The 27746-nt window shown below is 47.9% G+C and overlaps 1 protein-coding gene across 4 annotated transcripts in view; it reads right to left on the bottom strand.

Annotated features, from left to right (window-relative positions):
• Window positions 1-5721: 5721 nt before the first annotated feature.
• FLI1 (Fli-1 proto-oncogene, ETS transcription factor) overlaps window positions 5722-27746 on the bottom strand; it is a 122530-nt gene continuing 100505 nt past the window's right edge. For all 4 annotated transcript variants that reach the window (XM_036014172.1, XM_036014174.1, XM_036014175.1 and 1 more), the window contains 4 exons: window positions 12571-12636; window positions 10905-10964; window positions 8949-8996; window positions 5722-7724 (listed from right to left, as the gene is read on the bottom strand). In XM_036014172.1, the coding sequence (XP_035870065.1) occupies window positions 7195-7724; window positions 8949-8996; window positions 10905-10964; window positions 12571-12636 (704 nt within the window). In that variant the 3' untranslated portion in view covers window positions 5722-7194. The remainder of the gene's footprint in view (window positions 7725-8948; window positions 8997-10904; window positions 10965-12570; window positions 12637-27746) is intronic.

The following is a 27746-nucleotide window of genomic DNA, read 5'->3' as shown; positions in this document are numbered from 1 at the left end:
TCCATGTCAGCTCTCTGACTTTCAGGAGTGTACTCGATTATGGAGAACAGTACCGTAGGAAATACACACTGAAGTATTTGGTTGGGATGAAGAGTCAGGTTGGCAATTTATTCTCAGAGGGTTTAATAAAAAAAATGTTCTTGGTACTGTTCCAACTTTTCTGTAAGTTTGTGACTGTATCAAGCTTTTGCAAATTTTTAAAGATCAAAAGTATATTTGTAATACACCATAAAGTAGAGGAGCATGGTTTAATTCCATCTCATGATACCAGAGAATAACAGAGACGCACACAGCTCTGAGTGACACGGAAGGCCTGCGTTTATCAACTAAGGCACTGCCTCTCACTTTTATGGCCCTTTTCCACATGAGGAACATTTTTCCTCACAGTGTCTAATGTAATGCCCAGGATAACCTCGAAGGGTTAGAGTATAACACTCATTTGATAGAGGGGGACTCCCGCTCAGAGACCGTAGGCTGTGATTAGGGCGGTGGACATGCTGGGCTTCGGAGCCAGGCCTCCCTCACTCCATTCCATCCCTGCTCGTTGCGTATTCATGTCGCATTTGTTTTACTGACCCACTACTGTGCGCTGCCTCCTGAGGTGCCCAAAACAAACAGAATGTCTTCTCTCAGGGCACTTACCAGCTGCTCGGGGTATGCCAACAGCCCTGAAACCCTGATCTAAGCTTACTAAGCATAAAATCCCAGCTCCAGACCTCTGTTTCTCAGTGGATTGAAAAATTCCAGCGCAGCACTTCTGACAAAGTGCATTTTGAGTGTTCCTTCATAACATTCCCATTGTACTGGCAGCATCCTGAAGCTTGGCAGCATGTTCTGTGGACTTGAGGTGCCCCCGGCCCTAGTGAAGGGCAGCGGCCAGGAGGGGCACCGTGGGGCTGGGGAAACGCAATGGCTCTCCGGAAAATCCAATTACTCCCACTTTTCACTCATTTGGAAAGTGCCTTTCTGACCACAAAACAAAATCTACACTGTACTCAGCTCTCCACTCAGAGTGCTCACCAGTTAACAAGGGCTTAATAAACGCTCTTGGAAAAAACCTAGCAAATACCGACAGATAATGGTGGTTATATATATACTTCCTGTACAGTCATTTTATAAAGGGGTTTCCACAAGTGTCATCTAATACCCCGAAGCAACTCTTGCAGGAGATATTTATTGCTCCGCTCCCCAGTTCATAGGTACAGAGAAGCTTCCCAGTAGGTGGACGGGTCAGGATTGAAACCGAGGTCTTCTGGCATTCACATCCTTGCTCGTTTATCTACCTAAGTTTATCTACCTAAATTGCCTCTCTTCCCACTAAGAAAACACATGAGGTAACTCAGTTAAAATCTGAAGGTTAGTTCAGCAATTGCAGGCAAGTGAGTGGTCTCACTGGAAACTTTTCTGTTTCCCCTTAGAGCTTTTAAGCTAAGTGTAAATTGACTATGTGCTTAGGAATTTACCAGCTCAGACAGACTGAAACAATTAGACAGGAGGCCAAGTAAGAGTGAGAGGGAGACAGACCCCAGGCTTGTGCGCAGACATTCCTTTCAAAAGCTTCCCTTCATATCCTTGCTCAATTGGCTGAAACCCTAGAGGTTTGGCTGGCTAACCCACTTCCTCTCAGAAGGGTCTGGCCCCACGGGAGCCTGGGATTTGTAGTCTTGAAATCAGACGACCTTTCATTATCCTCCGGCTGACTCCCTGGCTGTAGGAGTGCCTGTCAACTTCAGTAGCTTTCTATATGATGAAGTGTCCAGGGTGCTTTTTTGCAAAACACAGAGTTCTTCCTGGATGTGAGTTGAAGCCTCTGTTTATTCACGAGAGCCCAATCCCCTGGTCCCCCATTCAGGTTCTTTATTACCTTCCCTCTCTCTCCCATTGATGCTAAGCACCATTTTACTGCCTCCTCCTGAGGGGGGCTGGACACAGCCCAGCACTGCTGTTAACAGTAGAGGAGCCTCCGGGCCGCAGACCCCCAGCTCGGTGTGGGAGCGGGGCGGCCAGGCTCTGGGGCTGCTTCCCAGAGTGGTGCCTTGTCAATAGTTTTTAAGGCAACGTGTTTACATGAATAGGTATTGGAGGAAGTGGAGTGTGAAACCGAGTCCGTGGACAACTTACAGAAAGCTCCGAGTTTTGTTTTGCTTTGTTTTGCTTTGTGTTTCATTTCCTCACCAACCGTGGCCTTGGCCTGGCAGTGCCACCTCGGCAGAAGATAGACAGCGGTTCCCTTCTGCCCTCGTGTTCTGGAAACTTCTGATCTCACTTGGTCTAAACCAGGCACACCCCATCTGGGGGCCCACGCTGCATGTATTGCCCACGGTCTAAGTAAACATCATACACATTTGTTGTTCAATTCCACGGAGATATTATTGGTTAAATAAAGTAATGATCATTTTAGGTGTTGTTAAAATTCTGGTGGTCATTAACCACTAAAGATGTTGCAAAACAGCAGATATTGAAACTATAGCTTCCTTCGCCTGGGAGTCAACAATACTTTTTGACACTAAAAATATATAACCTCCTGCTCAAAGGGCTAGTGGCCAGCATCCTAAACTTCGGGGAAGATTGCTTTCCAGTGTGGAACGGCTCACAGCTGTGCCACGCGTCTCTCTTCCTGGCTCACGCTGCTCGTTAGAATGAATAAACCTCATGGCAAAGGTGCAGAATGGTCGAGTGGGGAAAATACTGAACTAGAAGCCAGGAGGCAAAGATCCTGCTTGTCTTCTACGTCTAGCCAGCTGGATGCCCTTGAGCAAGCCAGTAAACCTTAAAGCTGGGCACTACAGGGGAATCAATGCCAGCCCTCCCTCCGCACACATGCACTTAAGGAGAGAATGGTGTCCTGGTCCTGTTAGTGAGTGGAAGAGCTTCTTAAATGTGGAATAGATCACTGGGGAGCAAGTCTAAGGGGCAAAATTTGGCCAAAGTCCTAAGACTTTATAGCGGTCGTGAACATAAGTCAGTATTTGAATAGGGTGTAGAGTTCCAGGGGTGTCCAACCCTTAGCCTGTGGTCACATGCAACCCAGGATGCCTATGGATGTGGCCCAACACAAAATCGTAAATTTACTTAAAACATTATGAGATTTTTGTGTGTGTATGTGATTACATGTAGCAAGGTATTTAATGTGTGACCCAAGACAGCCCTTCTTCTTCCAGTGTGGCCGAGGACGCCAAAAAGTTAGACAGCCCCGGAATGATAATATAGATGGAGCCCCTTTAAAATGGAGCCGGCATTGCCATGCCAGAGAACTGCCTTGCGTGCCTTATGCCTCAAGTCTTTGGAATGTTAAAACTGGGCAAAATAACCTTTGGCCTGGGCCTCAGCCACCTGTTTCCCTAGAAGCTGTTTGCAAAGATAACAAAAAAGCAGTTATTATGATGAATGGTCTGATGGCTCCTGGATTGAAAATTAAAAACATTGTTTAGAATTAGCATCACTATGTTATGGTGTCTGAACCAACAGAAATACTTTCTGTCTATTGATGTAATTGTTCCCCTTCCCTTTCTCATAAATACCCATTGCCTGCCTGTGTCTTGTAACTGGAACATTAGCTGCGATTCTTTCCGAAATAGTGCTTCCAGTATAGTTCCTCTTATTGATCTCTATAAATGCTGTTACTTCTCACTTTGAAGAGCCTTTTTATTTTTAGGTTCAAAAGGGCATCTAAAAAAACCTTCTTCCCAGGGAGAAGTCCCCGCGGTCTGAGCATCCTTTATGTGCCTCCATTGTCCCTAAGGAATCCTTCGCAAATCTCAGGACTGATGGCAAAGTTGTCTGGCTGAGGCAGAGATTTTCAAAAGACTGCAGCCAAACTCTTCTTAAACATACCCGGCCTTCATCATTTCTCTTTCTGTGCTTGGGCTGCTAATCACAAGTTTTATTTTCTCCTTTCTTAGAAGTCACAGGGAGCCCTGGCTGGCGTAGCTCAGTGGATGGAGCGCGGGCTGGGAACCAAAGTGTCCCAGGTTCGATTCCCAGCCAGGGTACATTCCTGGGTTGCAGGCCATAACCTCCAGCAACCGCACATTGATCTCTCTCTCTCTCTCTCTCTCTCCCTCCCTTCCCTCTCTAAAAATAAATAAATAAAATATTTAAAAAAAAAAAAAAAAAAGAAGTCACAGGGAAAAGCCTGCAGATGCACACGAACACACCCTCCCTCTGAAGACTGACTTCCTTGTGGAGTCCCGGCAGCAGGCCGTGCAAGACAAAGAAAGTGGAAGAAGCCACGAGAATTTCAGTTTCAATTTATTTTTACACTGCTCTCTAAAATGTTCTATTTTGTGTTTGTTTTTATAATATTAATAATAATGCAACGGTTTGTGTGTATGATTTAAATCAATGTGCAGATATTAAGAATAGTGCTTAACACGTTTGTTAGTGGCAGGGTGCAAGTTAAAAAAAAACGGACCACCAGGAGCACGCCTCGTTTTATTTAGGCAGACATGTTGTCTAGAAGGCACCTGGGGTTACCAGGGAAGGTTATAGGGTTACCTATGCTCTAAGCCTCATTCCTCATGACATCAGTGACTTTCCAGGCCTCATTCTTTTTCATTATAAAATAGAGAAATTGAAAACAAGCCACCTAACTGTGAAGCACTTTGAAGAAAGTTTCTTCCTTGGGAAGAAAAAGAGACCTTACAAATCTGCCCAGACGATCAAATCCTGAAATGGGGTCGGAGGAGGCTGGGCCATCGTGTTCTTTGTCGGAGTATCAGAAGGGTGGCCACTTGGGTTTGAGGAGCTTGGTGGATGAAGCAGAAGGAAGTCTAGTGGGCAAGGTCCATGGTGGACCAACCTGTGGGCTTTGTCCTGGTTCTTAGACACAGATTGTCTGCGGCCTTGACCATCATCCTATAAAACTCTTTTAGTCTGGAGGGAGATTTAAATAACATTAGGAAGAAATCTCTGCAAACATCATCAACAACGTGAAGGTTAATTTTAAGCACGAAGTTGACTGGGCCACCGGATTCCCAAATTAAACGTCATTTCTGGGTATACACGTACGTGAGATGTTGGGTGAGTTAGCCTTTGCATGGGTGGGTTTAGTGAAGCAGACCACGTTCCCCGGTGCACCAGCCAATCTGTTGCACCGAATAGAACAGAAAGGCCAAAGAAGGAGGAATTCACCCTACATTTCCTGCCTGCAGGCTGGAGCTGGGACACTTCTCATTCACTGCCCTTGGATTGGGATCTACACCTTCAGCTCTCCTGGTCCTCAGGGCTTTAGGTTTGGACTAGAACTACAGGCCTGGCTTTCCTGAGTTTCCAGCCGGCACACGGCAGCCCGTGGGACTTCTGAGCCCACAGTCACGTGGGTTTAATTTCTCATAATCAGTCAAGCTCTCTCTCTCTCTCTCTCGCCATACACACACACACACACACACATTTATATATGCATCTCTCTACATATGCATCCATGTAGATATCTGTATAGACATTATATATATGCATCTCTTTATATATGCATTTATATAGACATCTATATACCTCTATTTATATCTAATCTCCTACTGGTTCTGTTTCCCTGGAGAACCCTGACTAATACAAACAACACTCAAAACCACATTGGTTTTTTTTTTTTTTTTTTTACTTTCTGCTGTCATGCAGTTTGTACCTCTGAAAAATTCTTCATGGTGCAAGAGGTAAATAGAAACCTTCCCCTGGGAAGGCCCCCTTGACCTATCGGAGGGGTAAAGAAGACAACGGCGTCCTCGGTTCTGAGAGAAGAAGGCACGATTTATTGAGTCAACTTATTTCACAACAGAGTCTTCAGTGACAGTTGTCAGCTTAACACTTAATATAGTTTAAAAAGGTCAATGGTTACCTGGAAAATTATATATACTTTAATATCTAAAAATATATTGCATATATGGGGCAGGAACATCCCTTGTATCCACAAGAGAAGGTTTGCTTGCTTTTTTCAAAGTTGTGGTGACCGCGGTATGCTATGTACACACGCCTCCCAAAGCACAAGGGTTTCAATGGATCCCCCTGCTCGCTCGCCCATGCTCCGTTAAATATCTTCACCAGTGCTTCTCGTTCTAGTAAGTCAGCAACATCAACATCCTGTTTTCTAGGCAGCAAAGTCACATTATGCATTAAAACCCAGCTATAAAAACGCACAAACAGCACAAATGTACAGATTGACAAAAGATGTACAAATTACATTTAAAAAAATAACAACGACTGATTTGATAGCAACATTGTATTTGTGACCGAGGTCAACTCGTTTATTTATTCTTTTTAACTTTTTAATTATTTACTTTTAATACTGTGAGATATAGGAAAATAACTCTGCATAATTTATACAGTAAGTTGCCTCCGGATTGGGTGACCCTGGACCGATGCTCTGACAAGCGCACAGCGCTTGCGGATCTGTTTGTGATTGGAAATCCCTAAGACTTCTCAAAGTTCTGGGACCCATTGTCGTTACTTAAAAACAAAAACAAAAGACAGTTATTTAGCTCTCTGTCCGTCAGGAGTGTCTGCACTTGCATTAACATATCTTAGTTCATATCTTGACTATTTTTAGAGAGAATGATCAGCCTCCTACACATTGCCCACCCAGAGGAATTTTGCGATGCTCTTGGTCCCTTAAGTATACACACATGAGATTTTTCTTCTAAATTCCAGTTGGCTGAAAACTTCACTGGCCTTACAACCAATGTTCCAGTTGCCTTCCACTGAATTAGGTGCTCCCAAAACAAGATCATAGACTGCCTGCTTTTAGTTCCCCAAAGTCTCAAACCAGAGCCTAACTGGTTGAGTTACGATTCTTTCTCATACTGTCATGGCCCTATGAGGTCCATGCTAAGACCCGTGTGTTGATAAGAAACTGCTTTGGTCATAAAAGTATAAAGGAAATGTACAGTTTCTCTCACAGAACCATGATACAGGCATTCCAGTAATCTAAGTATTCAACACATAAGATGAGAGGAGATTGAGAATCCAAACTGGCTTCGCTGGCCCAGAGAATTATCCTTTTCTTTGTTCAAGGTAGATGAAGCCAAAGTGACCAACATTTAAAAAGAAAGGGTTGTTTTCTTAAAGAACAAATACAAAGGTTCTATTCAACAAGAAAGAACATCCAGTTTCGTTTTGTCTTCAAAGTCCCGCCAGTCCAAAGTATTCCAGGAAGTGTAGGGGATGAGGCTTCAGAGTGGATGGAGACCATGGATGGTTAAGCTTCTAGTAGTAGCTGCCTAAGTGTGAGGGCACGTGGGCGTTAGGATGGCGGGGGACATTGGGGTTGGGGTAGATTCCACCCGTGGGGGAGGTCCAGTATTGTGAGGCTGCTCCGAAGAAGCTGGAGGAAGTGACGGGCATGGAGGATGGATGGGGAGGGACAAAGTTCACCTTCTGTTGATGGGCGTGGTAGGAGGGCATGTAGGGGATATCAGAAGTGTACTTGTACATGGGCGACTCAGTTGGGTGGGGCTGCAGAGCCTGGGCGATGCCGTGGAAGTCAAATTTGTAGGCATACCTTTTGCCATGCACTTTGGTCATAATGTTTTTATCATAGTAGTATCGGAGGGCCCGGCTGAGCTTGTCGTAATTCATGTTGGGCTTGCTTTTCCGCTCCCCCCAGCGCCTGGCCACCTCATCGGGGTCCGTCATTTTGAACTCCCCGTTGGTCCCCTCCCAGGTGATGCAGCTGGCGTTGGCGCTATCGGAGAGTAGCTCGAGGAGGAACTGCCACAGCTGGATCTGCCCGCTTCCTGCAGGGGGTGAGATGGGAGAACACTGAATATTTCAGCCTGCGGAAGTCAGAATCCAGTCCCCTAAGTGCAAGAATTCTCTTGGCCTCTGTAAGAAACCCTTTATTTTCTTTTACGCTCGGAATCTGCTTGGCGGCCCCTTCTCTCAAGGCTGACTTCCTTTTCTGTTTGCCACTGAGGTTGGCACTCTAAGCATAGTTTGATCTTAAAAATAGTTTGCCCCAAGGCCTGCTGCAATGCACTGTGGGTAATGAAGTGCTGCATTGCCCAGAACTAGCTGTGTGATTTGGGACGAGCCATAGCCACAGCCACTGCTTTTGGCAAGAGGCTTGAATTTTCTTCTTCTATAAAGGCCCGACTCACTGTCCATCTCTGCTTCGTGATGGCATCCCCCAAGGTGTTGCTCCCTGTCAGTGTAAGGGGTCTGAGCCCGGAGACTGCTGTCAGGGTCCTGGGGAGAAGGGCTGGCCCAAGCTTCAGGCGGACCGGCCCTGCCGTGCTCCTGAGCAGGGGCCTGGCGCTCGGCTCCCTGCTCTAAGTGCTACAGGCAAGAACTTGGGCCCAGAGAAGAGTAACAGGGGAGGGCGCTGGGTGGCCTCTTTTTCCTCTGGGCAGGAATGGCAGGGCACTAAAGAATGGGCCTGAACCCAGGGCAGCTTAGGTTCCCTGGGGCCTCCTCTCACACAGGGGCCTGCTAGCTTGCACTCGGGGATCTTGACTTAGAACTCACTTTAGAGTGATTTTTGATAATAAACCTTTCAAATACGTGGTCAAATGTCTTTTCTCTGCAAGTTTTCAGGGCTATACCTTGTTCATAAGGCCAGAGAGCTGGGCAATGCTTTCTCAAATCAAGAAGAAAACACTTTTGGGATATTTATTCACTCATGCCTTGCACGGGGCAGATAACCGAGACCCACTGGGCCTATTTCCTCCCCCCTAATCCCCATCCTTCCCTCCTGGAACTTCTGCCTGTGCCACTTATGACTAATCTCAACCGCAGTGCAGGTGTGAAAACATTTGTTTCCCACCAAACACATCGCTGCCACCAACTAACCCACCCTGACCTCTCATTTGCACACTGCAGAAGCAAGCATTGAATATTTTAAGGAAAACAGTACATGTTACACCCAGTCAAGGGTCTGGACTTAGGATGGAGGTCTCTGTGACCTCACAAAGCTATAGAACATTCTGGAAAGAAAATCTTGCAGGCCAAAGTCAACTCACCGGGGTTGGCTAGGCGACTGCTGGTTGGGCCCAGGATCTGATAGGGATCTAAGAAAACAAAAAAGGGAATTTGCTTTACTGTTATTAAAAATATAAAAACAACAGCGTTAACAATAAGAATAACCCAAAGGTTTATGCTTTTATTTAAATATCATAGGAAAGCCTCCTTTCAGAGAACTCGACTGTTTGTATTTGCAGGCCCCGAAGATCTTGATCAGAGTTATGGTTCATCTGAGTATTTATCGAAACAATGTGGAATAGTAACAGCATTACTTTTTTTCCTCTTTGGTGTCTAAAATTTGTAGATAATGCTGTTTTTATCTAAAACAGAGCAATGAAACCATTTGGAAAGGGGCTGGCTAATATTTAATCACAATGAATAAGGTATACATGGTTTATTAAGCAGGCCTAAAGATCTAATGATGACTGGTCTTTCATAGGTCTATTCATTACTGACAAATTTACACACCTCTGCTTGTCCGAGACAGCATAAACCATACCTGCCTGGGAGTGGAGCAGCCTGATTTCTGGAGGCGGCTACGCTACAAACTAAACTCATCGGACAGACTCTGAGTATTAGTTTTCTCATCTGCAAAATGAGCGGGTTGGGCGGCTGGATTCCTCAGCTCCCTGGGACAGCATTCTGTGATTTTCAGCTCGGGAATGTCAGCACTAACCAGGATCTGTATTTTAACTGTAAAATGACTATTCTTGATGTCTCCATTTACTTAAAATTTATGTGATTATTTAGCTATAAAAAAAACCTTTGCAATATTGGTTTTATATGAGGTTTGCCTTCTTTTGGGGGGGATAGATCATGGTAGAGAGCTGGATCACAACTTGGCCGCGTTGTCAAAGCTTTGGTACCATTTTATGCTTTTTATAGTCATAATTGCAATTTTTTAAACTCAACGTGATTTATGGGTTTCAACTTAGAGCTTTAAGTTAACTCGAAGAGTCTGTAAGGCCATTTAGTCCACCCCTTTCATCCACATAGTATGACAACAAAAATGTTTTCGCCAGGTCACGTCTGCTTCTGTTGTTGTTGGCGACTCGTTAAATCCTTTATGTGAAGTCAATGTGTCTTGTGTTTCTAAAATTTCCTGATGCCTTGTGAGTCAGTTCTCTCATTGCTGTCTCTTCAGTGGAGATGGAAAACAGCGTTTGTCCACCCCAAAGCAAATGGCTTGTTCAGAACTAATCTCAGCTGGGTCATGTAAAGAAGACACGGCTGGCCTCGGGGGTGGGCCCAAGGGTGTCTTCAGTCATCTGAAGGCTCTTTACATGGAGTGTGTGTGTGTGGGGGGGGGAGATCTCTCCAGAGGGTGAACTGGGAAGCGTGGCTGGAAGTTATAGGGAGGGGACTTTGGATGGAACAGTGGAAGTGAGCCCAGCTAGGTAGTGAACTCCCTGTTGCTATAAATATTCAAGTAGCAATGGGGTAATCATAAGGCTGAGATGTTACAGGCGGATTTGCGGACCTGGATGTCTCTATCCTTCCTAATAGTAGAAGCCTCCAATTCCATGGTTTTGAAAGTTCCCCTGCCTACATTGTTAAGTAGATCCATCACAGGATGAAGGTATTTCTGAAACTAAGCGTGGTGAAACTGACATAAAAAGGCTTGGAGCACCCTTGGGGGTGTGACAGCTCTCATAAATTAGCTGTGTGGCTTTTAGCAAATCACTTTGCCTCTCTGGGCCTCAGTTTCTTTATTTTACAAAATGAAGCATTGGGACATTTCATCTTTAATATTCCTTTCACTTCTGATATTTAACCACCTGGCTCCAGTGCCCGTTACTTGATCCACAGATCTCTCACGGAGAGCCAGCTGGAGGCCCTTGCTGGAAAGGGGGTGGCAAACACAGCCTGTTGTTTAGACCCCCTTCAGTTGATTAAGTGGAATCGGTGGCTGCCTAAGAAGCAGAAAAGGAACCGCGCGCCCCACGGACAGGTACCTGGTTGGGGCCGTTGTTCGGCATTCTTACTCATTGTCTGTGCTCCTGCAAGGGGAGGGCCTGCGGCAAGAGAAGAAGAAACACGGTCAGCGGGGCCACGCCCCACGAGGGGAGAGAAACATCCTATCAAATGCCCTCCCAATGGGGAGAAACGTGCGGTCTCATTCATTCACTCGCTCACTCTGTATGAACTCATTCATTCATTTTATTCTGTGAATATCTGGAATCTGCTGCATGCTGGTGCTGCTCCTGATGCTAGAGAGTCAGCAATGAACCAGCGGCTCCCAGCACGACTTACACATGAACGGTGCAGACAGTGATGGACAATAATAAACACATGGTATAGCACGTCCAATGGCACTCGGGCTGTGGATTGCACTTTTAAAGAGAATTCAGAGAGGCCCTTCGTGGGAAAGTGACCCATGGGAAGGCACTTGAGTAAAGGTTCCCTGCTTTTCCGGTTTCCACATTTCATGAGCTTCCCTCCACTGCTGCCACAGTGCCCCCACCTTAGGTCTGCGTCTTTGTTGTTGTTGCCCGGCCTAGGGCTTACGCTCACCACTCCCCTCCCTCCCCTCTGACCCGTCATGTACTGTTCAGCCGACTTAATCATGTCACTCCAGCGTCCACAAACCTTAGTAATTCCTTATTTACTGCAGAATGAAGGTCTATCTTCATAGTGTCCTTTATGGCCCCTTCCTTACCTCTCCAGACTACTTCCCTTTCACACTCCCTAAACTCCAGGAACCCGGAGTCCTCACTGACTGTCACACGTTGAGGTTTTTCCATGGCACCCACTTTTGGGAGGGTCTGTCTGCCCCATCGCTGCAGGTCCAATCCTACTTCTCTCTCTGGAGCCAACTCACATGGCCCCAGGTCCCGAGGGCCCTCCTGGAATCACCAGGATAAAGGGTGACGTGTGCAGAGTGAAGCATGATAGTCTCTCTCCTCTGTGGATCTGTGCCTGACTCATCACTGTGAACCCCAAGTGCCAGATTCTGGGCACATAGTGAAAAAATAATTCATATGTGTTATTGAAAGGAATCCTCGTTATTGTGGGGCATACATTTGTAATCCCAACCTCTTTCTCAAAAGAATTCCCTTCAATATCCATTCATGTGCTTGATATTTTACTTCCTGGACCTGGCAAGATGGACGCATTTGTGGTTCAGGAGCTTGAGTCATTCTCTTTCCCCCTCCCTTGGTGGGAGATTGTAGATCAGACTTCAACGCAAATTGATATCTCAGGCCCCTGCCATCTCCTCGTCAGGTTATCCTCCGTCTCAGCCTTTCATGAAACGGGACAGTGACATTGATGTGACTAAGCTGTGACAGTTTGAGGAGCAAAGTCATAGAGGGCCACCGTCATCACTTAAATCCAAATCCAGTGACCTCTCAGACCGACCCTTGTCCTGAGAAACCTTCTGCCTTCAACAATTCTAAAACCAAAAGCAATAAATGAAACTCAAAGGTCTGAACAAAACCCTGTTTTCAAAGAACCAGTATCACCCACAGGCCCTAAACTGACAATTAGTTTTGATGTCCGCTCAAAAAACAGGACAACAAACGCTCGCTCCTATCTTTTTTTTTAAATCTCATGACCTTGCTCTCCACCCTGCCCTCGGAAAAATGTTTTCCTCCCAAAGGTAGAGTGACATTTACTTACTTTTGTTGAGGCCGGAATTCATGTTACTGCCCCATCCTCCTCTCCTGACCGAGTCGTAAGAAGGGTCTAGTGAAAAACAGCAAAGAGTCGGACATCAGCATCTCCTGCCTTGCACAAAGATTGCGTGAAGACGATCTTTCAGCAGTCAGGAGGAATTACGTGAATTCAGCAGTTACTGTATAGGCATCACTAAGTTCCGGAAGTGTGCTCTTGCCCTGGGGTGAAGTGGGTGGGTAGAAGGAATGGGACCTTCCTGACTGGGAGTGGAAGTAACCAGAAGAACCTTGAATGGGAGGTCAGAGGATTGGTTCAAGTTCAGTCCCCGGCATTACTTGTTGTGAGACCTTGGATGGCTCATAAGATATTCCTGCATTCAACCTTCTTTAATATGAAAGCAAAAATTTACTCGATTTACCAACCTTATAGGGTTGAACTGAATGTCTGCGTTCCACCCCTGCCCCCAAATTCCTGTGTTGATTCCTAACCCCAGTGTGCTGGTATCAGGGGTGGGGTCTTTGGGAGGTAATTAGGTTTCGAGGGTGGGGCCCTGAGGGATAATGGGATTAGTGGCCTGCAGAGAAGAGGCTGTGGAGCTGGTGGGCCCTCTCCCTGCTGCGTGAGGACACCACAGGAGGTCATCGGTCTGCAATGCCAAAGAGGGCCCTTGCCAAAATCGGATGGTGCCGGCACTCTGATCTCAGACTTCCAGCCTCCAGGTACGTGGGAAATAAATTTCTGTTGTTTATAAACCTCTCCATCTATGGTACTTTGTTATAGCAGCCCCAACGGACTAAGGCAGGTGACGATCAAATGTTATAACATGTGTGAGACATCTTCTAAAGCTTCCTACAAATATACACTAATGCAAGTTTAGAGGGGAAAATTGTCCATAGTAACTCTGAAGAGATGGGGAGTGTCCATATTCAAGACTCCATGGGGAAACATCTCAAAGCCCACTTTTGATGTGTCGGGTGGCCGACTCCACCCCACCCTTCAGCACACGGGTGATGTGGGTGAGGCCTCAGAGCACATGCCAGGCTCTCCTAGAGCCTCATGCGTTTCTGCTGAGGGTAGAGAAGGCTGGGCCTGATGGCCGTGGAGAAAGGAAGAAGGCTGGTGGTATGGCTGGAGAGGGGGCTGGAGCAGGAAATGCGGAGAGATGCCGCCTGCCTGAACGTGACTAAAGCCTCGCTTCCAAATTGCCATGGAAACTCCTCCATGGAACCTGAACATTTGTGATCCCAACCTCTTTCTTGAAAAAAAATCCACATGCCTCCATCACTGTGTTCAGAACTGTCGTCACTAACTGGCTGGGCACTTGCCCTTTGCCTCTCTCGTGGCTGGGACACTGCGCAGGAGTGGCCGAAGAGCTAAGGATGCAGAATGATGACTTTCAGAGTCTTTCCACCACCAACAAAGACACCATGAAAGCCATCTGAACAAATGGAGCACACACCTCATCAAACAGGCTGACGGGGTGAAACACAGACCATCCCCCTTGACCCTTCCCGAGCCTCCAGCAAATTACAGTAAAAACTGCAAAGAAGGATGGGCTCCTCTGACTGCCTGTTTGCTCACTGTTTCTGGCTAAGAAGAACCCAGAGACAGGGACAGTTTTCCTGGGGAAAAATCCACGTGTGAATGCACGTTCCTCCTGGCTCCGGGAAAGCCGGTGCAGTGTTTAAATTACAGTATTTAGCAACTGGCATGAAAAGCAAGCAGAAAGTGAGGGGGCAGGGGGCAGCAGTGGTGAGAGAGCAGGGAAGAAGGATGAGAGAGACACAGCTCCACTCATTTAAGGGGTCTGTTTTTATTTTTATTTGACTTTCCCCCCGACGATTCCTCTTGCAAATAGATGCCCCTGCTTGCCTAAAAACAGAATAAAACAAAAACAAACAAAAAGCCCAACTTGTTTACAAGCTCGGAATGAGGTTGTCGGGCCTGGTGGGCACGTTCTGGACTGTTTTGTAGGGGTCTGCAGAGTGTATGCCATGCTGGTATGAGCCGCAGGAAAAGCGAGTCCTTCGAGGATTCGTCCGTGGCAGGGGTGCCGGATAGGCCTCCAGTGCTTTATTTCAGAGGGGCTTCTGCACTGTGTGGTGTGCTTGGCCACAGTGGATACAAAGTAATGGGGCACATTCTCTGTCCTTGCACTGAACTATGGGAAGATAACCAGGATGGTCAGGAATTGTGGGCAACAGACCCAAGGAGTGGCGGAGGCGGTAAGCTGCTGGAGGTTGGTGAAGAAGGGAACGGTGAGTGTCACTGGGGTCATGGGAACTGTGCGAGACCTCCTTGGAGAGGGCAATGCAGTCAGACACAAGGCAGAAGTGGGTGAGGACACGCACAAGTGACGTCTGAGGGACAGACCACCCTAGAGGCAACTGCCTGACTGAAGTAGAGGAAGAGGCAGAAAGAGAGGGCTGGAGGGGAAAGTGGAGGCATATTCAAGGTCATGTGGCTGGCAGCCAGGTAAGCTTAATGACCTTGAGTCGCAGGTGGTGGGAGCCCAGAGATGATCAGATAATGCAGCGATGCCAGGCTAACAGGGTGTGGTGGGGAAGGAAGCCCTGGGCAGTGTGCGGGGTGGAGGAGCACCTGGGGGCAGGGAGGCGAGTCTGGGAGGAGCAGAACAGAAAGTGGAATAGAAAGCGACAAAAGCTCCTGCACAAAGAAAAAGCAAATCGCTGGGTTCCAGGAATTGGTGTGTGTTATCTGAAGCCCTGACTTCCTTCTGACTTAACACCACTCACAGAATCTGTCTCCAAGTTTTGGATTCAGTTTTTCTACTCACTCATTCATTCACAGAAGGCATCCTCTGTGAAAGCTGTGTTATATTTGAGAAACCTTTTCCTTTAGCCTGAATTATGACTGTGGCTATGGCTTACCATTGACCTCTTATCAAGTTTTCCTCCTATTCTTCTCTTCTAGCCCCAGGGGCAGAGCAGGCAGATGAACAAAAGTTACAGAAAGCATGGGTGACTTCCCTGTAGCCCACAGAGGGCCCGTGACAGCAGGACTTTTCTGCAACTCCAAGTCCCCAGTCATGTTGAAGCTGATGCCTTATCAGGAAGCATTTGGCAGCCCTGGCTTGGCTGTGATGCCTCAGGCCTGAGGAACTCCACAGGACTGTAAGACAGGATTTTCCCGCAGGACCTCCTGGGTGGGGGGTAGGGGTGGGGATGGGGGAAAGCCTGGCTGACAGGACAATGGAGGTCCCCATCAACCCAAAAGTCCCCCATCAGGTATAAAAAGGAAGCGACTGAAACAGAGAGTCCATCAGCAATCAGCCTGAACCGTGTCCTCAATGCAAGGTTAACAGAGCAATCAACGGCAACGGGCCAGGCCGGGGGCTGGTGTCTTTGGCAGAGGGTCGCGGGCAGTGCGTGGCCTCTGAGCGACACACACACCACAAGTCTCCCTCCCGTTGCTTTTTCATCCTCAGCTATTTGGTGGCAAGTCCTGCTACTGGCACCTGAATCTACAAGGACACCCAGCGTCATCATGGAATTTAACGGATGCACACTGTGGGCTTTGTAGGGACACCCACTAAAGGTGAGATTTAATGAAAACCACAATTTCTGGAGTAAGTCCTGCTGCAGAGACGCAGCGTGAAGATGGAGGAGGCCAACGGCAAGAACCAAGGGCTGGCCTTCTGCCTTGGAGGTTGGAAGAATCGGGCGGCCTTGCAGACCGAATGAGATATCCAAGTCAGTCCCTGGCCCCGTGCCTAGCACCGAGTCAGACGTGGAAAATGTTGGCAATTCATGTTACCGTTTGCATCATTATCATAAACCTAAAGAATGTTCAGGCCCAGAGACATGTGTGCCAGCCCTACCACACGTACACTGACTACACCCTCCTCCCCTCTAGCCCCTCGCTATGTTCTACTTCTTAAGTTTCCATTGTTCCCCTAATTCAATCAATAAGTAACTCGTGTTTGCTGTTTATTGTCTGCCTCTCCCATCTGAATATCGGGCCCCCAAGGGGAGGGGTCCCTCTTCTGTTCTCTGACATAATCAAGCACTTAGCACAGTGCACAGCCCGGAGCAGGTGCATGAACAATAAACATCGATGGGATGAACACGTAGATGGGCCGATATTTTCTGTGTTGCCAAACATGCACATTTCTCACGGTTGTCCACTACTGTACTGGCTGAAGGGAGTTCAGGGCCCCCACCCTTACTTTTGCCCACTAGGTTGTCTCCAGGTGACTGAAGTCCAGGTGACAGGGTGAGCACAGGCTGTACCTACCCTGAGTGCCCTCTGAGCATGATAGACAAGGGTGCACCTGCTACAGGCGCAGGGCAAAAGTCTGTCCCCACGGCAATGAACGAGAGGCTGCTTATGGAAGTGGCCTGCATTTTATTTTACACATTCTTAATGTCATTGTTGAAATGAGGGTTTGCTTTTTGCCCACTAAAGGTCATGCAAGCGAAAGCTTAGCAGTGTGGTCAGCTCTAGTCCCCCCCCCCCCCCAGAAATATGTCTACAACCAAAATGGAAAAGCTGGGACCGGGGTGTGAGCCCCGGGATGCACACTCCTGCACAAATACCGTCTGTGGCCAAGTCAGAGCTCCCTGACCCCCGGCTGCAGGGCAGGGGGTGGAGACGTCTCTGGTGCATGTGCTGATGCATGAAGCCACCTGAGTGGGCACTAACCCTGCCCCCACCTCCACACACCTGCAGCGAATACGGTGCCTGCGCTCTGCTTCCTGAGAACGGACTTCTGAAAACACAAGCTTAAGGCAGCAGCCAAGAGCACAGTGTGACGGTCAGGGACCGGCAGAGGAGCTGACAATCTCGGGACTTCGGTGTGGTGGCAGATCGCTTGGTCAGCAGAAAAGCACACCCCGATTCTGACAAACTCACTTTTGACTTCTGGGACGGCTGCTGCCGCCTGGCTGGAGAGAGTACCAAGATGACAAATCTTGTTGGGATTCTTTTCCAGACGAGTCGCCAGCGGGGCTCTGCCTGGAGCTTGTGGTTTCAGGCGGGCCTGAGGTCGCGACTTTGTCGATGCAGAGAGAGGCCAGGGCCTTGCTGTGGGGAGTCTGGGCACTGCCGGGCATTGTGGGGGATTCTGCCTCAAGCGTACAGTGGCCTGGACAACACCTCCATTATGGGACACGAGACGTGGCTGAATTTGACGCTACACGGCCTTGTAGATTCCTGGGGAGCCTCCTGGGGGAGAGACATAGGAGCGTGGAGATTTTTCTCTGAAAAGTCCCTGCTGGAAGAGGAAATTTTTTACTGGATGTGACCTTCTCTTAGACATCCCAGTGTTAACTCAGTTTCTGTGTGAAGCTTCTCACAGGTCTCAGAAATCTGGCCGAACATCTCAGGAAAAACACTTCCTTCTGCTTGGTGGCTCCAGTCCACTCTCTGAAGGCCCAGCGGGTGACATGCAGCTCTCCCTCTTGTCATGACCTCACCCCGAGGCCGCTGACGCAGGCGCACCGGCACACAAAGGCCTCTCTCTTCATTCCTTACAGCGTCAGGCCGCACTCTCGATTACTTGGTGGAAAAAGATGAATTTCCCCTGAAAGTTCTCATCGCGTTTCTGGTTGCCGCTGAGAAAGCTGGCAGCACCTAAGCCTGTTGACCTTCGGAGAGCCCAGCTTCTCTGAATGCTGCCCTTTCAGCCCAGGAATGGGTATGGCTGCCCGTGCTCAGAGAAGGAGCTTCTCTCAGATCCAGGCCTCCTTTCTTGAGAAAGAGTGGGGATGACAAAGGAGGGAGGCTCTAATAAAGAGGACTCTGTGAGCCCTGACCAGTGTGGCTCAGTGGGATGGGCATCGCCCAGCATACCGCAAAGGTTGCCAGTTTGATTTCCAGTCGGGGTTGTGGGCCAGGTCCCTGGCACATGCAAGAGACAACCGATCTATGTTTCTCTCCCTCTCTTCCTCCCTTTCCCTCTCTCATAAACAAACAGATAGATGGATAGATAGATAGATGGATAGATGAGAGGACCCTGAGACCCACAGCCTTGACTTTCCTAAGAAATAGCCAAGTCCAACAGGAGGAAGATATATCACCTAGACTCTCCCCAGCAAGACTGCATGCATGTGGGAGCATCACCCTCATTGTTGGTGGAGCATCGGGCTACATGCTTCCCCGCAAGCCTCTATTCCCTCCGAGTTCCTGGCCCCTCGTGGCCCAGTCTTTGAGGAGAAGCCTCCAGGCCACCAACCCAGCCCGGGGTGCTGTCCTCTGAGCCCTCCTCCGGGATGCCTGTGAAAGACTGCTCTGCTTCTAGAACGAGTCTCTTTTGTCACTATAACCCCTGCCAGTGACCACACCAGCCGTCTGACCCCCAGGCCTGGCCTCCCACTTCAAACAGTGTGAAGCCAACTAGTGCATGAGCAATGCACATTTCTGGAAGGTGTGGGGCACCCTATGAACACACCCTTTCTCTCCGGTGGGCCTTACTTCTGTGGTTACGACATGGCGTTTAGAACCAGGTCGCCCTGGGTTCAGATCCTAGGGTTTAGCTCTATTGTTTGCTCTGTTGAGTGATCTTGGCCAAAAAGTTACTCTACATTTTTTGGCCTCAGGTTCTGCTTCTCTAAAATGGATGAATAACAAATATTTTATAAAATTGCTGGGAAGATTCAGCAACCATTTGATAAATGACAATTTAAAAAATATACACAATATATATGTAGTCTTTACAATCTTCCTTATATCCTGACAAGGTTTATCTTGGTGAATTGAGATTAAAAAGCTCAGCAAGGAAGACCTGGGAAAGGATAAGAAACCGTAAAGGAGGAAAGGTAGTTCTATTCCCGTGATCCTAGATCAGCAATTCCCAAATTGGAATGAAAAGTGGCCCTATTTTTTAAAAAATAAAAGAAACGGCCCTGGCTGGTGTGGTTCAGTTGGTTGGGTGTCGGCCCACAAAGCAAAAGGTCTCCGGCTCAATTCCCAGTCACGGTACAGGCCTGGGTTGCATGTTCGGTCCCAGGTCGGAACATGTACAAGAGGCAACCGATCACTGTTTCTCTCCCCCTCTTTCCCCCTCCTTTCCCCCTCTCTAAAAATCTTAAAGAAAAAAAGAAAGAAATGGATTGTCCTGGACCCCAGTTTGAGGAGCATGGCCCTAAAAGATAGCGGGGGGGGGGGGGGGGGGGTGCGGCCTATGCGCCACCCGCTGGGACATTAGGCTTAGGTTTTCTGCGGCGCCCTCCTTGCTCTCCCGGCCCGTCAGCTCCCCAGGTCCCTGCGCAGCTGCTCTGACGCTGGGTCCTCACCTCGTTTCAACCCGTCCTATAGGGGCAGCCCAGCCTTCGCCTCGGTGGCATCTTAGTTTTCAAAGAGCAACAGAGGATCTTGGCTTCCACTGAGACCTCAGGAGGAGAGAAATATCTAGGGAAGACTTTCTTCAAACTTGGAACTCTTAGGGGGAAAAAAAAAACATCCTGGATCAGATTTCCTTTGCTCAAAGTTCTTGTCCTGGAATCCAAACAGTGCCTCGGCTCAGAGCTGACCCTGCTGCGTGGAGCATAATGGAGGCACTGTTTAAGATATTATATGTGCGCAGGAAAAAAGGACATATGAGAAAAATGCTTGAAAAATGGATGGGTTTTAAATATGAAAAGTTTGGAGAGGCAAGTGGCACGCCGGCCAGGCACAGCCCGTTGCAGTCACTCGAGGCTTCCCACTGAGCCCGGCCGCTCTTTCATTTCGCTCCTCCCGTGAGCCCCGCGTCTAAGTGACACTGAAGTCTAAATGACCTCTTTATTTTGATAAAGCCTCAGAGTGGGGTTTCTGAGCCCGCCTGATGTAGAGAAGCAATTCACCCCAATGAGATTAACTGGACATTAGCCCAAACTTCCCTCTGCATTGGGCTGTGTAGACACAACGCAGTTGCGTGCCTCTTCGGCCAGGTCTGCCCCGGGTTTAGGAGGATCCCAGGTAGCAAGAAAGGAAGCTGTTCTAACACGCACTTAGGTAACAGGGCTTGGGGTGAAATGCGTGGTGCTCTGCGTTCCACCCCTCAGCCCCGCACAGAGTCCCGATCTGAACCTCCTACACTGACATCTCACGGGGAGGCTGCTCTCACGCTCTCCGGCAGAAAGGGATGCAAGCTCACGTCGGCTCCACAAGTCAGCTTCTGCATCCTCTCCTTCCAGAGTTCCACAGGTCGAGGGGTCACTTGGAGGAGTCTCGTGTCTGGTGCCCTTGTCCTGCTCCGTCTTCTGGTGTGATTCTTTGTGCGCTTATCTCCCGTGCTTGGTGATAGATAAGATACAATCCGGTATCTTAAACACTTTTGTTTCCCTCTCTCACCTCAAGAACTGTCCCCTCCCCAACACCAGATTATTCAACTTAATTGATATCTCACACGTTCATTCACTTTGCAAAATTTTGTTGACTGTCTAGTACTGTGCCAGACAGTGTTCTATGGGCCGTGAACACAGTCGTCCCTTTTATCCACGGCGTCCCTCTCTGTACTTTGTTACCCGCCGTCAACCACAGTCCAAAAAATATTAAATGGAACATAAACACTTCCTAAGTTTCACACTGGGTGCTGTTCTGAGTAGCGGGATGAAATCTCACTCTGTCCTGCTGTCCTGCTCAGGTCGTGTGTCGTCCGTGTGTCCTGCGTCTCCACGCTGCACGCTCTCCCTGCTCCTTAGCCACTCAGGAGCCCTCTGGGTTGTCAGGTGGACCGCCCGGTACCACAGCGCTTGTGTTCACATCACCTTTATTTTACTTAATAATGGCCCCAAAGCGCAGGGGTCTGGGCGCTGGCAATTCAGACGTGCCGAAGGGAAGCCATTAAGTGCTTCCTTTAAGTGAAAAGGTGAAAATTCTCGACTTAATGAGGAAAGAAAAACATGATATGCTGACAGTGCCGGGATCGACATTAAGAATGAATCTTGTATCTGTGAAATCATGAGAGAAGGAAAAAGAAAGCCTCGCTAGCTGGGCTGTTACACTTCAAACCGCAAAAGTTATGACGGCCGCAGTGCAGGGTAAGTGCATGCTGAGTCGGAAGAGGCATGAAATTTGTGAGTGGAAGACATGAAGAGAAGGTATGTTCTTACTGACGACACTGTGTTGTGCCGGGAACTGTCGAGCCTATGTGAGAACGACAGCAAGGGGTCCCCTGGAAGCCGTGGCACCAAGCCACTTACTGCAAGTGAAGGGGTGGTTACAACAACACATTTTAAAAGGGAAGGAGAGAGACCGTTCACATAATTTGCATTATAGCATGTATGATAACTGTCCTATTTTATCATTAGTTATTGTGGTTAATCTTTTACCATGCCTAATTTATAAACGAAACTTCATCATACAGAAGAAAACACAGTATATATAGGGTTTTGTACTATCTGAGGGTTCAGGCATCCACTGGGGGTCTTTGAGCGGATCCCCCGTGGATGGAGGGGGGACTACTGTACAGTGACGGCCAAACATCCTTGCTCAGTGACCCCTCCAGTCAAACAAATGGGAAGCTGCATTGCACACTAGAAGGTGATGAGTGTGACGAGGAAAGATGAGAAGGGGAGCAGGTGGCACGGGGGAGGGGGGCCTCCCTGAAAGTAAGTGACTTAAGCCGAGACGTGACCTGTCCGGCGTTGTGAGACTAGGTCTCTCCATAGCGCTATACTTTTCTTCCGAAAACCGACCAGATCGCCCTACACTAATCTCGATATCTTTCTGCAAAGTCAATTCCTTTCCATTTAGTTCTTTATCTAGTGGGAATTACTTTATGTTGCGAGACAACAAATTAGCCTAAAAACCTGACTTTTTTTTTTTTTTTTGATGTTTGGGTGAGAGATTGTAAAAGGTGACATGAGCGTAGTCTAAAAGGAATTCACCAGGTTTTGCGTATTTAGAATCAGGGTAATTGCCAAATCCCTGGTCTTAGACACACCCTGACTCAGGACTGCCATTTAAATCAAGAAACTTCACACGCCAACACTTGCCAGGGTTGGCCTTTTGATCTGAGTCTGGAGTGGGTTTCAGGGAAGGGCCATTCCCCGGGGTCAGAGTGGGAAGAGGGGACAGGTGAATTCATCCTGGAAGGACACGCCATCTTTTTGGCCCACTTGGTGAGCGGGCAATGCTTCCATCCCTGGGTCCTGCATCCACCCAACGAGAGCCCTCCAAGGGGTTAAAGAAAAAGAACCATCCATTTCTGGTAGGTAGAACATGGGCTCATGTAATAGAATCAGAGGCTTCTTTGCAGACTGGAAGCTACCTCAGACATTATCTAAACCAGACATGCAAATTAGCACAAGCCTGGAGGCCCACAGCATGAAAGAAATCAGATGTGACCGTATAAGAATTTTAATAGAAATTGAAAGTATGACTCATAGCACGAAAACTTCCTTTCTCTAAACTCCTCTAGGATATTGCGCGGGACTGAGAATTATTTTACAAGCAGGCCAAAAACTTTTTAAGCTCGGAGATTTTTCAGAGAAATACCAAGAACAATTTTCATCTCCTTGAAATAGTGGTACCTAAATCTTGTCAAGCAGAAGCCTCTTTGTGGTTCTAGTAAAGGATGTGAAGATTTCCATGGGAAGGAATTCCATAGTTTCTCTTTAATCCATTCCAAACAGGGAAGCAGCTCATTGTAATAGAAAGAATGCTGGAATGGGATTCAGAGCTCCTGGGTTTGCCTCCCGTCTCTGCCAGCTAGGAGCTGTGTGAACTTGGGCATGTGACTTAATGTCACATCTGGGCCTATCTGTAATAGGAAGAAGATACTTGGGGAAAAAAATAATACCTCTAAAACTTAAGAGTTTAGAAAAGGAAATGGCCTATTTAATCCTCACAGGGTTCTGTTGAGAATAAATGAGCTTATGCATGAAAAAATGCTTCATACACCCCAAAGTATCCTATGGTATTAAAGCTGTTATTCTTTTCCAGAGTTTAATTCATTGAAGATGAGAAGTTAACCTTTCTTGTGTCAACCGAAGTTAATTTCCTAGGGTTCTTTCCATAGTAAAGCAGAAGGACTGAGTAAATATTAAATTAAATGGTCAAAGGCTGGATTTTCCTTCCCCAGTGAATCCGTCCTGGTCAGTGGTACTTAGTGCAGAAAGAATGCAGGAGAAAACCCACAGTTAAGGACTGTAAGGTAATCTTGTAGTGATGAGGCCCACAGACAGCATGCGAGTGTGGTCATGTTCCGAGCAGGGGCTGTAGTGTTTGAGAGTAAGGGAGACATATCTTGGAGAGGCTGGACCTTGAATTGGGCTTTGAAATTGCGTTGGATTCTGACACAGTAATCATCTCACTCAATTGCCACTCTCACTTTAGAGTATGCCTGACCCAAGAAAGTGAACTTTATCAAAGAGGCATGTTAACCTTTTTTATTGACCCTCTGTTCACAGACATCTGAGACTAGGGAGGAACCGCTCAGATAGGCCCTGGTCAGTATTCCTGGCCATAGCATTTCTTCCTCAATGACTTTATCTTCTCCCAGAAGAAATAGGTTCTTTATTACACTAGACAGACGCTTTTCTGAAGAGAGTGAGTTTTTGCATCTATAAAAAGGACTTGGGAAAAGTTTTCACATTAAAATAGCAAATGATGCTCGCCATGCCTTTACTTTTCTTGAGAAGATGCCCACACCTCTGCGCCTCTGTCTGGCAGAAGGGCAGCTTCTCTCTCTCTGGGTAGAGAGCTAGCGAGATGGACAGATTGAGGGAGAGCATTTCATTTATGAGCGTAAGGCTGAACCATCTTCTCTTAAACACTTTGCAGCTACTACTGCCCTCAAACAGCCTCCCTGTAAAATTTCCAAACCAGTGCATTTAGCAAAACAAATGCACTTGGAATACTCCGTGTTGAGGAGGCCACCCGTGGGCCATCTGGAGGACTTGTGGCCCTGGCCTTTTCTTTCCAAAGCACTCTGGGACTCCACTCCTCCAAAAAGCCAACAGGGGTCACTTCTAGTTTGTATTATAAACCAAGACCACATGGCAGTGGAAGTGGAATTACATCACCTAAGGGCAATTTCATTTTGAGTCTTAGCTTTACTATCTGGAATGGGATGAAATATCTAAGTCAAAGTGAAACTTGGTAGAGATGGTAATAGTAACAGTCAATGATTTGGAGATGAATTGGAAATGCAAAGCCCAATGGCCCACTTAGTGAGTGTGAAATGCCACTGAGACATGTGCATAACTGTGATGCAGCTCCAGCCCCTGAGCACACTCGGTCCGGAAGGTCCCTCCCTGGCGGTGGTGGGAGGAGCGCTTGTCTGGCTGAGTCTAGTGGGAAGGGTGCTCTGGAGGTCAGGTTGCTCCCAAGTACCTTTCCCACAGCCTATCGTGTTCCTGATTTCACCAGGGAGCATCTAAGGCAGCTTTAATAAACATAAAGACAAAAGACATGCCCAGGGAGGGCAGGAAGGTCAATAGGGAACTTCTAAGCATCCAGGAACAGGACCTGGGGCCTGGCATCTGTGAGCACAGGGACAAGAAAGGCCCACTCTGTGGTGGCAGAAAGGGTGCTAATGAAGAGCAACAAAGGCACATTCTGTACTGTTAGGTATTCAATAAAGCACTCAGTGGTGGGGGTGATGTAGGCAGAAAAGATTTTAGAAGCCACGGAAGGAGCTTATTCTAAGAACACAGAGGCTCGGCTCCCTCTTCCTCCTCTACTCGTTCACCTACCAGGGGTACATATGAACGAGGGGGTGAGGGTGGGGGGGTGGCTGGAGCACCCTGGCATGTGTCTTTAAAATGGCCCCAGGTATTCTGATACCTTTCTTCCTCTTCCGTGAGGACCATGGACCAAGGAAGCTTACAGAGGCCTGGGATTGTTCACCTGATGTAATGTGAGTGGAATTTCACAACTGGATTTATTGGACTAATATCCATCTCTGCCTCATTTTATTTTATTTTATAAACATTTTATTTATTAATTTTAGACAGAGGGGCTGGGAGGGAGAAAAAGAGAGAGAGAAACATCAATGTGTGGTTGCTTCCCATGTGCCCCCGACTGGGGACCTGACCTGGCTCACAACCCAGGCATGTGCCCTGAGTGGGAATAGAACCGGCAACTCTTTGGTTTGCAGGCTGGCACTCAATCCACTGAGCCACACCAGCCAGGGCCCTCTCCCCCTCGTTTTAAAAATTAGGTTCATTGCAATCCTTATTGAGAGTGTTACTCAATGGACCCATTCCTTTTTCTAAATATGTTTTTTCCTTTATTCTTTAAAATGTGATTAAATGCAAAAGGATGAGTAATGTTATGTAAATTATAAAGCATACTAATAAACATAACATCTGTGAAATCACCTCATGTGCTTCGTGAAGTGCAAGCACTGAGCACTGAGTCAAGTTCCCGAGTGTTTGGACCAAAGCAGGAATCTATTAATCTGATCATATCGTCATAACGACTAGGTGACATCAGCTTCCTGGAAGCAACGGGCCTTTCCTCGGGTGGCTGATGGAACCGGGGCAGGCAGCTGTGGGTCTTGTCACTGCCGGGGGTGGGGGACTTTGGGGGGCTGCAGCAGAGACTCCGTTCTGCTTCATACTAGCTTTCTGGTTGGGCTTAACCTGTCTGAGCCCCTGTTTCCTCGTATGTGAAACAGGAATAAGAACAGTAGCAACGAAATAAGGCTGTAGTGAAGTATAAATGTGGGGCGAATAGAAAAGTTCTCGGCACCTACTACGCACTTGATACATGTCAGCTGTGGTGGTTCTGGGGGAGGGCGAGAGCAGCGGTAAGGACAGGGAGGCTGCAGGGAGCAGAAGGTACATTTTTCCTGAGTCACTTTTCCTTGGCTTGGTTCGGTCCTCGGCCTCCTCTCACCCTGGCGCCCACAGCGAGGGGGCCCAGACCCAGGGGGCGTCTTAGGGGAGTTGAAGCTGATAGAGAATGGGCTGAAGGGTGCAGTGGAGCTACCATCTTATGCCTGGATTCTGCTCCTGGTGGGCTCTCCCCACTACTATGGATGGGGCCGATCGCAGCTTGGCAGAAATCGCCTGGGAGTCAAACGGAGGGGACACTTACGGCAAGGTAGAGGAAAAGACAAGTGCCCTCTGCAGTGGACAACGCCAAAACATCACCCTTGTGTTTAGAAACATCCTGAAGGGTTAGTTTTACAGAAAATTTTTGGGGAGCGGCTTAAGGCATGTTACCTAAGTTTTCATCCATCCATCCCATGGCCTCGTCTAAATTTCCACCTTTAAGATGCTTCCAGCCTTCAAAGACAAATGACCATTAGGATAGACTTTGCTGGCTGCTAAACTGTAAACACAGTAGGTCCAAGCAAAGCTCCCGAGGAGGGGGCGGTTGAGACCCCACTGAGGAGCAGTGATCTGAACCGGCCTCAGGGCGAGTGTGGCTTCCCAGGACCAGGGTGAGGCGTGTGTGCTGGGGGCGGGTAGGACAGGAAGGACATGCGAGGCAAAGGGGGCACAGGGGCCCATTCGATGTTCTGCTTGAAAGCAGGCCAGGCAGGAGTCAGTTAACAGCCGAAGGACACATTTTTTTCTGTCAGATCCTAAGTGGGCAAAATGGTCCTTCTGGGCAGAGCTGCCACATCTCTGAACCTGAAGTGATGGAGACTGCTCCGGGCCTCATGCCTCTGGCGACCCTGCCTGGTGGAGGCTGGGCGGCCTTCAAACGCACATGCCAGGAAGGCCGGTCTTGCCTCTCTGTCCCTCACTCTGCGGCGGCAAAGTCAGCTGGTCTGAGCAACTGCAGGAGGCAGGAGAGAGGAGTGTCCGCTTGGAACTGTAAGCGGTCACCTTGGCTGTGCCCCTCAGCCCTGCACGGCCCCGGGGGCCCTGAGGCTGACCTGCACGGCCCTCTGAGCCCTCTCTGGCAGCGATATGTATGGCGGTATACAGTTTTAAAAATATTTTATGTATTTGTTTTTAAAGAGAGGGGAAGGGAGAGAGAAAGAGGGTGAGAAACATCAGTGTGAGAAGGAAACATTGATCAGTAGCTCCTCACATGCACCCCAACCAGGGACTGAACCTGCAACCTGGGTATGTGCCCTGATCGGGAGTCGAACTGGTGACCCCTCACTTTGAAGTCTGACGGCCAACCAGCTGAGCTATGCCAGCCAGGGCTCTTTAAAATAATGAATTAAACACAGAAGCTGAGGGGAATGACCATTAGAAGATATGTGTGTGTGTGTACTTTACATATATTATATAAATATATATATATTTTATATATATATATATATA

This window comes from Phyllostomus discolor, chromosome 13 (assembly GCF_004126475.2).
Source record: "Phyllostomus discolor isolate MPI-MPIP mPhyDis1 chromosome 13, mPhyDis1.pri.v3, whole genome shotgun sequence".
NCBI classification, from domain to species: Eukaryota; Metazoa; Chordata; class Mammalia; order Chiroptera; family Phyllostomidae; genus Phyllostomus; species Phyllostomus discolor.
This window is presented reverse-complemented; position numbering and strand designations above follow the sequence as displayed.